The 11,747-nt window shown below is 40.6% G+C and overlaps 1 protein-coding gene across 2 annotated transcripts; it reads left to right on the top strand.

Moving 5' to 3' along the window:
• Positions 1-147: 147 nt before the first annotated feature.
• LOC120798300 (calcitonin gene-related peptide type 1 receptor-like) lies at positions 148-10,892 on the top strand. Of its 2 annotated transcripts, XM_040142510.1 has the most exons (13): positions 148-311; positions 3,737-3,799; positions 4,591-4,732; positions 4,860-4,970; positions 5,778-5,890; positions 6,004-6,095; positions 6,237-6,363; positions 6,467-6,620; positions 6,710-6,770; positions 6,868-6,934; positions 7,541-7,759; positions 8,102-8,143; positions 8,511-10,892. In XM_040142510.1, the coding sequence occupies exons 2-13, from the start codon at positions 3,749-3,751 to the stop codon at positions 8,715-8,717; spliced, it is 1,386 nt and encodes a 461-aa protein (XP_039998444.1). In that variant the 5' UTR covers positions 148-311; positions 3,737-3,748; the 3' UTR covers positions 8,718-10,892. The 2 variants fall into 2 exon arrangements, with proteins under 2 accessions (XP_039998444.1, XP_039998443.1); XM_040142509.1 differs by lacking the exon at positions 148-311 and having other exon boundaries at positions 3,731-3,799.
• Positions 10,893-11,747: the final 855 nt, after the last annotated feature.

Below are 11,747 nucleotides of genomic sequence, written 5' to 3'. Positions count from 1 at the left end.
GTTATCAATAATTTTAACACTTATTAATGCCCATTACACTGTGGGGAAGTCCCTCTGTGTGGCTCTACAAAAGACAAGCCTGTGATGTCACCCACAGCCCCAGTCAGTTTTTATCAGGACAGCTCAGTGTTGCCTCTGACTCTGGAGCGAAACACACACGCTGAAGGACTACTCTCGAAGAAATCACAAAGACAGCACAGTTACATTGGCTTTTCTTTTCCTTCAAAAGGTAAACTCTCAGACTGAAGGATTACTCTTCAAGAACTGGCAGTCACTGTGTTTTATCTTTTTTTTTTTCTTCTCCTGCAAAGGTAAGTTTCTTTAATACGGTTTTCCAGCAAGTAGCCTATATGATTACTATTCAAGTGGTTATGGTACTGAAAACTGGTTAAATGTTTATTTTTGAGTGCCGTATTGACCTAGAGACTTTATACTTGAGGCTATTTGTTGCAGGGCACGCAATCGCACATATGCACGTTACGGTTTTAGGTGGAAGGGAAACAAAAAATGGGTCGAAATATATTTTAAAATATTTTAAAGGTCAAGAGAGCAGCTGGAAAAAAGCAAAACTCTGTTATTGTATTATAAATCAGAGAGTTGTTGTTTAAAAGTGATTTCCTCGATACATACCTGCCTCTTTAAATGAGTATTAAACAGTGATCACCCTCAGATCTTGATAAATGACGGTTTTTCACATTAAAACATTATATATTTAGGTCTCCAGGCAATCAAGACGTAAAGTAGAGAGAATGATTTCGAGATAGTTTGTGACAGTTCCTACATTTACAGATTTCTTCAAGCCACTAAGAAGCAAAATCATTTTTACGATATGATGAATATGCTCATCCCACTTGCAGCTCTGTCTCACCTAACGAAAAAGAGCAGAAGTGGTGAGAAGGCATCTCCTAGATCAATGTGTTTCTGTGAAAGGGTACTTTTCATGGAAAAGTGTGTAAATCCCCGTGTTCTGACACAGAAGGCCCACACAATAAGGGAGTAACTTCACTACGAGTTATTAAAAGTCTTTGTAGGTCATCGGAGAGATATACTGTGTGTTGCGTGCTGCGTTCAAGAAGATATTCATCATACAAGCTGACTAAGACTTCCTGAATGCACAGCTAGAAATGAATAAAGTTTGTTGGTCAATGTCACTATGAAATAAACTGTTTTTTTAATCCAAATGAGAAGCACCGGATTTTGGAATATGACTGCAAAGTGAGAAAGATTTCAACTTTGTGAAGGATACAAAGTGATTTACAATAAGTTTTTAGAAGATAGTATGATTATGCTTTAAGAGTAATGGAACAGCGGCACTTTAAAGATTTTTTTGCAGAAATATGGGGATGATAGAGATACATGGAAATCACATCACTCTTCCGTGGACTCTGCTTTAACACACTGTGGGTGCATTGGACACATTGCACCCATCATCGGCGACTGTTTGCAATTCTATGCTTCAAAGTTTTTTGAATTCCATCATCTTTTTCACATTATTTCATTATGAGCAACAGGCTTTTTCTTTATTATGTTTTAATGGGCAGCATCTCGGTCACAAGCATGCTCTACAATATTTAGGCCTCTTAAGGCGATGTATAATTGTGCAGTTAAAATTTTGCATTTGAAGCCGATAAGATTTCACCGCTGCTATTCTCAAGTTTTAATCATTTTGTTACGTTTGTTGATATTAAACTTATCCTTAGATGCTTAAGTGGCCTAGCTCCTACAGTGCTCAGGGAGTCGGTGAAACCTTTCGGGGTTTCCAAATCAGTAACTTGGGGTGCATCTACTGTATGTGGTCATTGTAAGGTGCCCTTTTGTGAAGCCTTTTTTTGGACAGATGTCTTTCTTTCTTTGTTGGGGATCAATATGTGGAACTCCCTACCCAGACTGCTGCACTGCACTCAAAGTGGATCACCAGTCACTTTAAAATCAATTTCAAACTAAAGGATCAGTCATGTAAAAGAAATGCTGATCAAGTTTTTTGGGGTATTTTATTGTTGGACTGTTTGAGTTTTGCTATCTTACCTTGATTAGTTGTTTCTATTTGTATAAAAGCCTTTATGGGATCTGGTGTTGCCAGCCAGCGTGGGCTATAAATGCCTGGGTATGTGATATGCAATATAAATGTGAGATATACTTGTCCCCATTAAAAACATTAAATAGATTTATTTAAAATTTAGAAAAAACAATGTAAATTCTAACAGCCTACAATTCAGTTTTATTTATATAGCGCCAAATCACAATGGAGGTTATCTCAGGGCGCTTTTCACATACAGCAGGTCTAGACCGTTCTCTTTATAGTTACATTTACAGAGACACAACATTCCCCCATGAGCCAAAACTCCCTTTGAACAGGTAGATACCTTGAACAGAACCGGGCTCACGGTGGACGGCCGTCTGCCCCGACCTACGCCAATATTTAATCCTTTTAGTCCAGCTACACGTCTTAAAAGTTCTCTGATCAGAAAGTAGTAAATATAATTAAATTCAGACAATATCACTGCTGAGTGTTGGTACCTAGATCAACTCCGTCACCACAACTCTTGCTGCAGTGACCCTCACGCCTCTTCGGTCAGAGCCGGACGCGATCCGTCTACTAGAAACGTGTAACTCACAGTTTTCCACACTTTTCGTTAGGTGTTTCCACCTAATGTGTGTTACTGGACTGCGTGAGTGAGTCGCCGCTTGTATATGTCGCACACCCCGCAGTGACCGCTTGACTTTTGGATCAGCATATGAGGCATTTAGTTTGCATATGAAGTTTGCAGCACATGGTCCTACTGTATTTGCCATGTTGACATCTTTTGGCTACACCTTGGTTAAATTTGCTCAACATGCATAATAAGCATGCGGGAAGGAAGCTGTGGAGAGCAGAGGAAGCGAAAGGCCGTGTCTGTAACCCCAATGTACAAAAACGAGAGACCTGCCATTACAAATTAAAAACATGGGCTTGGAGACACAGACTTACTCTTGGTTTTGTTAACATGACTTTAATGGGGCAGAGGTTAAAGAGCTGGACATTTTTTTGAATAATTTTTGAAAAAGTTTTAAAGTAGAACTGAGTTATATTTTTGTTTCAGTAACTAGTTGTAGTTGTTTTCCTTTCATCGAGTCAAACACAAAAATAAAATTCACGCATGGCACAGAAGCTGAGGCTGTAAAAAATTAAAAAAAATAAATAAAAGGTTACAATGCCATTTTAGCCTCTTTCACACAGCATGCTAGCATCTTAGAAGTGTTAAAATTAGTCATGTTAAGTAAAACATTGTCAATATCTAAACATAAAGATTAAAAGAGATGAAAAATTAGACTATAATGTACAAAAATACTGAATAAATATTACATTTCAGATTGTGTGGGTGATGATAGTGCAGAGCACGTGAACTACAGGTCGAGTCCAGCTCCTGTCAACACAGCCAGTGCAAAATCATGTTAGCAGCTGCTGCAACTCAGGAAGTATTATTCTTATTGAGCTCTGGGGGGAAAACTATTTGGGATAGTGCTGAAATTTTTACCTGTTCCTCCAAATCGTGTAAAAATAACATCCAGCGAAACATAAAAATAACATCTAGTCCGATGGGCTTTCGGCACTGTAGCCATGCTCAGTGTTTGGTTCTACGTGCGAGTCATCAATGTGCGTCTCGTTTGTGTATGTTTTCATGTACAGAAACAGATGACAACGTATTGATACGGAATTCCACTCTTTGTTTTTCTTATCTGCAAACTAACCATGAAGACCAGAGCACAGATGGATGTGAACTGCGTCATGTTTCTTCTGGTGTTGTGCTCCTGCGATAAGGTAACAGCTGCGTCTGAAATCTACGATCTGCATCTGCAGTTTTTAGCCACAAATGTGCTGCTTTCACCGTGTGAACATTCAGGAATGGCAGCCTTGTACTGTATGTTCCTGCATGTTTGTATAACTTCACCATTCATTCTTTCTTCTTGACATCATTCAGCGAGTTTTGAGGCAATTTCATCAGAGCAAAAATTGCAAAAATTGCACAAAAAAAAAATTTCCAAACCAAAAATAACTACCATGTAATCCACAGTCGGATCTGTTGCTACACAGTATCAATGTTAACGACAACAGATTCCTATTCAGCATTTGTAATAATTTACTTTTTGGTCAAATAAAGATAATTCTGATATTTATTATTTTTATTTTATTATTATGTTTCTTTAGTTGTTTCAGTTCCTTTGTTTCAAAATTGATCAAATTTGATGCGGAAAATCCCGAAACACCCTGACATTTAGGTCCTGATTTGTACCAACTGTCCACGTCTTGATGCCACCTGTGTAATATTTGTCAGACTTTTAGCGCCCGCCGAGCCACAGTGGACATTATTCTACTTCCTGTGACGTGTAAAATTGGTGGAGTGCCCCTTTAAATAAGACTGGAATTTGTCACAATTGCTATAGATGGACTCTAATCAAAAAAACTGCATTAAAACGGTTGATATCATGTGCTTTCTTTAATGAAATTATTGTTTGTTAGAGCTAGTTATTTATTTGGACAGTTGCATCATTCTCATTTTTTTATACATGTGCATCTGTGTGTGATTACATGTCGTACTTCATTAATCTCAGCTGCTGGTGGTGGCCAGCCCCGAAGATGAGTACAAGGAACCCGTGAACAGTCGGAACGAACATCAAGTCCAAATCACCACGGCCCAGTACGAATGTTTCCAGCGGATCATAAAGGAGTCTTACCGTACATCCAAACCAATAGGTGAAGAGTACATGTCAAAGGCTGTGGCGGCTCAGTGGAATACAGTTGTTTTTTTTTCTTTTGTTCACTGCATAGCGACATCCACTCACTCTGTTGTGTTACTGTGTGCATCCTTTGCCGTCAGCAGGGCCGGTGTGCAACACAACGTGGGACGGATGGCTGTGTTGGGATGAAACCGAAGCTGGCCTCACAACAGAGCAGAGCTGTCCAGACTACTTTACAGATTTTGACCCTCATGGTGAATTTCTCTGCCCTGCTTGATTTCTGCCTATTCAGTAACAAACATTTTGGACATTTTACAAGCTTAAAGTAGAAAATATCTGCGATGACAACTTCTTTAAGTTGAATTTCTGTGTGTTTTTAAAGCTAAATGTCTTGTCTGTGGATGATTTTTAAACAAAACTATTTAACCTGGCTTCCTGATTATGGACTTATGGACACTTTGGGAAATATGTTGAATTGTTTTCTCTCTGAGAGTTTGACGAGAAGATCAGTGCCAACCTCATGTCTGTGCGTTGAAGCTAGGCGGGACGTGGTTAGCTTAACTTAGCATAAAGACCAGAGGCAGGGGAAAGCAACTAGCCTGTCTCTCTCCAAAAAAAACCAAAAACCTTCCAACACCTCTAAAGCTTACTGGTTAGCACCTTTTTTGTTTAATTCGCACTGAAACAGAAATGTAAAATTGAAGTTAGTGTGAAAACAGAAATAATAATTTGTAGTTTTAGGTAGAGTTATGGACTAGAGAGCCAGGCTAGCATCCAGTCCTTTGACTACGCTAGGCTAACTTGCACTCTGGCTTCATGTAAGTGTTTAGAACATGTTTCCCAAAATGTTGAACTATTCATTTAATGTAAGCCATTTAGATCGGCAGGATTTGTTTGGTTGTGTTACACAAACAGAATCACACAGTTGATAGAATTTTTTTTTTTTTTAAAATGCAACCTCAAATCATTAACATATTCAAATTAAAAAGAGAGAGAATTTTTTTTTTTGTCCTCGCAGCAGGTTTTACTTTCCCCTCCACTAATCAAAAATTTGTTAACAGCGGTGGCATCCAAAGTCTGCACAGACACGGGCGATTGGGGACGCCACCCGGAGAGCAACAGGACATGGACGAACTTCACGAACTGCAGAGCCAACACTACACATCACAGGGATGTGAGTGGGAACCAACAAACTGATACAATAAAGAAGAACATGTGGAAACTACAGCAGCTTAATTGTCTGTGTATCTGCAGAACAAATGCGACGCTATATTCATTTTGTTGCAGGTGGCGATGACTCACTTCTACTTGGTTATGATTGGTCACGGACTGTCTCTGGTGTCTTTGCTCATATCATTAGGAATATTCTTCCATTTTAAGTAAGTGTAGCACAGCTTTCTTTATAGATGTTTAATTTCATGGCAAATCCACGGCTCACTTTGCAAAAAAATGACCAGATCGAGCTAAGAAAATGCCAGAACGTGTCTTTTAATGTGTCTCTCCTCTTCTGCTGCCCTCAGGAGTCTGAGCTGCCAGAGAATAACACTCCACAAAAACCTCTTTCTCTCGTTCGTGCTGAACTCAGTCATCACCGTCGTCTGGCTGACCACAGTGGTGAAAAAACAGGGACACACGTACAACGATTCTGTGAGCGCTTCGACCCTCTGCATTTCACGCTAAATCCGATATCTGCTGGCCATTTAAGTTTTTAAGAAAAGACACGATGCTCATATTGCCTTTTCCTTCCCAGGTGAGCTGTAAGCTTCTCATGTTCATCCACCTGTATCTGCTGAGCTGTAACTACTTCTGGATGCTTTGTGAGGGAATCTACCTGCACACTCTCATTGTTGTGGCTGTGTTTGCAGAAAAGCAGCATCTCATATGGTATTATCTGCTGGGCTGGGGTAAGTAAGGCTTTATGTAAATATTTCACTGTACACATTTCACTGTCGTACACCCAAATGTCACACAACGATCCGACTTGACTTTGCAGGTTTTCCGCTCGTGCCAGCAGTGATACATTCAATAGCCCGACACTGCTACTACAACGACAAGTGAGTCTTCTCGGTCTTCACGTCCACACGTGACCCTAAGTCAAATATTTCCACCTAGTTCTGCCATAAAGTGATGATCTGATCCATGCTTTCACAGATGTTGGGTCAGCTCAGACACGTCCTTGCTGTACATCATCCATGGCCCCATCTGTGCTGCACTGGTGGTAAGCACTGAGCTCCTGTGGGAAAACCAGACTTTTTACTGATGATCTAGAACCACAGTGAACAATAGTTGGGTGTGTTATGTCATGACTCTGGGGGAAAATAAACATGCAATGTAGTAAGAAGCCACCGGCTATGGCATGACCGAAGTTCCACGCTGAGGCAGACCACTGAGCGGTCTCCATCTGCTGAGGGCCATAATGTGCAGTTGAAAGCTCCTAGAGAAAAGCTAGAAAGTGGGCCGTAAGTTTGTGGATGCACAATAATAGAGACCCGAAACAAACAAGATCAGAACCTCGACTTGGGACTTCATAGCCAAGACTGGAGACTTGCCGTACTTCCCCGGTGACAATCTCGCCAGGTCAGGTATGCAGCCACTCTCACCTCTCGCTTGTTTTGGCTGCTTTTTACCTTCAGCCTGGTCATGGAGAAAGTGAAATTCGTTGTCAGTTGGGTTCAGGACATGTGACTGACTCGGCTGCTCAAACGCTTTACTCCGTTCGCCCCTGTGTTATGTTGTAAATCTGCATCTATTATATTTACTAAAGCAAGCATGTCCTTTACGTCTGGCATTTTTTGATTTCCTGTTTTTTCCTTCCTGACTCCAGGTGAACCTTTTCTTCCTGCTGAACATCGTTCGGGTTCTCATCACCAAGCTGAGAGTGACGCACCAGGCCGAGTCCAGCCTCTACATGAGGGCTGTGAGGGCCACTCTCATCCTCATCCCGCTGCTCGGCATCCAGTTTGTCCTGCTCCCCTACAAGCCCCAGGAACAATGGGTCTTTGAGATTTACCTGTACATCATGGAAATCCTCATGCATTACCAGGTCAGTACACACGTACGAGGAGTGGCCGCACTTACATCAGATCATTTGGGCAAATGCTGAGCACAAAAAGAAGAGGAGAGAAGAAAAACACCTGTTTTGCATTATTCAATTAAACCAAATTGAAAATTGTATTATTAAAAGCTCCTCTCTAAGTATAGACTTGATCCTTGCGGAAATATCCTCGGTAATGTTGCAATGGTGGTTTAAAATAACAAATATTTTCAGGATAGGAGCATGAACATGAGACATTGTGGACCTCTGCAGCTGTTTGAGCTTAAAGGATTTCCCCTCCTTTGTGTTTTCTCAAGAATCTCTTTTTGTCCCCCCCCCCCCCACACGCAGGGTCTCTTGGTTTCTACAATATTCTGCTTCTTCAACGGGGAGGTGAGTAATTTGCTTTATTCAGCATAATATTACTGTCGACATATTTCAAGATTGGATTTTGAACTTGCTACTCCAGAGAAAATGAACCCATTGGCCTCTCACCCCAATTAAACTACAACAACGTGCCAAACTTAATAGTTTCTTTTTCAGTGCTATGTAACATTTTACCGTATCTTAATGTCATATTACCATAATTACTGCAAAGAGCCTGTACTTATATTACCGTCCTGACTCGGTTTTCCTGGACGAGCAAAACCTTGGATGCAGTAATTCTCAGTGTGAGAGACAAAAAAGCCCTGAATTAGTTTTTTAGTAGGCCATGTTCCATCCTTTTTACATCCTTATTGTGTCTCTTTTTTTCGTTTAGGTCCAGAGCGTTCTGCGGAGACACTGGAATCAGAAGCGGATGCAGTTCGCCGGCACGTTCGCCAACACCGACTTCTTCCGCTCGGCCTCCTACGTGGCATCGTCGCTCACGGAGGTCCACCGCTGCTACAGCATCGAAAGCCACACCGAGCACATGAACGGCAAGAGCTACTCGGACATATTTAGATCGGAAAGCCCTTTCGTGTGAAGGTGGCCCTCGGCGCTTACTTTTTTTTTTTTGACTCCTCCCAGAGATGTTACGAAGATTGATGTTGAAGTTGTTTTCGGAGTTATGCTACTGTTCATGGCAACTGAGTACTTTTGACATTTTTCCATCTCCCAGCTAAAAAAAAAAAAAAACTCACACATTTTAGTCTTTTTTTGTTTTTTCTACTTTTTCTCACAAATATTAGCAAAAGAGAAGGAGCTTCAGACCAAAGATCCCACGAATATTCGAGGCGGCTGTTGCCGAACAAGTGGAAAACCCCACGAATCAGCCAACCTCAATATATAGCATTAACACAAGGAATTAATGCTTTTTTTGAATCGTGTGGAATAAACTTGAGGAGCCCTTGGTGAGCAAGGAGCTGTTCTGTTGAGCTGACGGTCACGATCTAGCATAGAGAGAAGTTATGGTTGCCTGGGCATTTTGCGGCACATAACTCTGTGGTAGAACTTCTTTTGTGAGCAGAAGTAATCTCTTTGGTTAATGCAGACATTATCGGGCAGGGTCGGAGGCGCATACGTTTGGAGCTGGCTAGACGCCAAGCTCGGATAACAAAGAGGGTTGACCAAAAAATGGGCAGTCAGCCTGTTTCCGCCTAGAGACCCACGTCGTGCCTCCGAGAAAGTGAGGGAACGAAGTGCCATGATTTCTGTGGTTAGCAGTGGTTAGTACTATACAAAAATGGACATGTAAAAAAAAAACAAAAAAAAAAACAACAAACAAGTAAAAGTACAGTTACTGACGCAAAAATAAGAAACAAACAGCTAGCTCGCAATGCTAAATGCTATGGAAGCCCAAGATAATGACTTAGTATCTCAAAATAATGAGAAAGTCTCTCATTATTTTGAGATACTAAGTCACTATTTCGAGAAAGTTTCTCATTATAATGAGAATCTTTTTTTGTTTTGTTATTACACTGGCAGAGATTGGCCTCCATAAAGACTTCCATTTCTGCTTTAGCCACCTTCGAATCGAGTTTTCTATTTATGTGTCATGTTCTTCTTCGCTACGTTAAACAAATAATGAGGTTCACAATACGACATTTTTCAGAAACATAAGCTTCCACTGTCTGGCTTAGCAATAGCTACAGTACCTTTTAAGTTAATGATCCGTTAGGCTCACTGTTTTTCATTTCATATCTGATTATTCCAAAATGCTGGAGAGATGATTGTGAGAGGGAACAGGGAGGGAAAAGTGCATGTGTTTGTACATACGTTTGATTGTGTGTGAATATGACACATATCAAGGCACAAAATATGAATTACTACATTGTATTTAGTTTTCCATTAGTGTACTTTGTATATTTTTCCAGTCAGTTATGAACATATCATTGTAAGTCTTGTCATGTAGTCAAGTCCACACACCACAGCTTGTTTGATCATAAAGTATGAAGAGCACAGTTTTCACGTGACATGTTTTAAGATGAATTGATGAAAGGTTTTGGTGTCCAGGAAACGCGTTCAGCAGGATCTGACTTGTACTGATTCCCCGATCTGACCACTTTTACATTGATAATTATTACACTAGCACCACTACTGCCATCAACCTCCCCTACTTCTGCAGTGTGTGTGATAACGATAACGTCTGTCACCTCCGGTTAGAGATGAGAAGTATCCATTCCTGTCAGGACCCCTGAGGAGTGAAGAGCTGCTGGTTTCGGCCTTCAGAGACAGGAAATACACACTAGTCTCATCTGCAGTTATAAATCACCAAAAGCTAGTCTGTCTAGAGTAAGACGAGGACATTGCGAGACAGTGAATAAGCATTATTACCCAAATTTTGAACTATTCCTTTAAACGTGCATCACTGAACTTTGAATTAAAACTTGCTGAAAAGCTTGCTGTAAGGATTGTCTTTCTCTCTTTGCAATCACAGACTATTTCGGCTGTTCATAATACAATTTACAAGACTGGGTGATTACGTGATTTCTACAGTGATTTCTGCACTGATTTTTGGTGATAGAAGAAAAAACTCCCAATATCACAGGTGTTGAATTTCTGCCATTAAAGAAACCCTAAATACAAGCCGGATGTGCTCAGTGATGGGTAAGACGTCTGATATTTACCGTATGTTACACTGGACATAGCTACATGCTGTATGTGCCACGTGGTCGTGGCTCTAATTGTCTGATTGGTGGCGTTCGTTTCTTAAAGCAATAGTTTGAAATTTCGGGAAACACACTCGTTTGAGAGCAAAATTAAGCCGCTGAATACTCGCGGCCCAAGTTACACCCTAGGTCCTCGGCCCGAGTTTGGCCTACGTACAGCACCTGGGCAGATTCTGGCCGTTATCCGGCAGCGCAGGCTGACAGCCGGCGAGATTTTATCTGTGAGTGCACCAAAATCGGTCCGGACGCGGAAGTAGCATCTGACATCTGACAAATACATATATATACATATCTGTATTAAAATACTGTAAATTCAAGGTTCACTCACTAGCTTTTTCTTGAGCTTTCAGCCTTATTCTACTGCCTTCTTCAGCAAATGGAACGACAATATTTTATAACAGATATATTTTCCCAGTGTCACAGATGTGCGTTTTCCGAGGTTATTTCAGTCACAGGTTGGATCGCAGTCTCGTCATTTTCGTACCATAGTTTTGTCGTAAAATCTTGATGATGCTTGTTTAGACTGAAGCATTAACGCTGTAAATAAAAGATAAGGTGTTTTTAATCGTGATTGAGTACAAAGAGTCGCAACATATGTGTTTTATTCCCATTACAGTCTATTTCTGGGTGTTTTTTTCTAAATGGTGCAGATTTAAAATCGTTCTTTTTAATTCTCATCAAAGACAAAGGGAAGAAAATATGTAATTGTATCTTTTTCCCCCCACATATTTAATTGAGGGCGGGATTTCCTTGTCTGACCTCAGAAAATGTTTCCCACTGAAATGAATAGTGTTTCCAGACAAAGCAGGGCGTTTTTAGTGTCTGTTCCTCGTCCAAAACATATATGCGAACAGGTACAATTAGGAAATCCCAAAGGAAAAGCGCTATATCCATCCTTTCAATGT

The sequence above is a fragment of the Xiphias gladius genome, chromosome 13 (genome assembly GCF_016859285.1).
Source record: "Xiphias gladius isolate SHS-SW01 ecotype Sanya breed wild chromosome 13, ASM1685928v1, whole genome shotgun sequence".
In the NCBI taxonomy this organism is placed as follows: domain Eukaryota; kingdom Metazoa; phylum Chordata; class Actinopteri; order Istiophoriformes; family Xiphiidae; genus Xiphias; species Xiphias gladius.
Note: the sequence above shows the minus strand (reverse complement) of the source record. Positions and strands in the feature narration are given on the sequence as shown.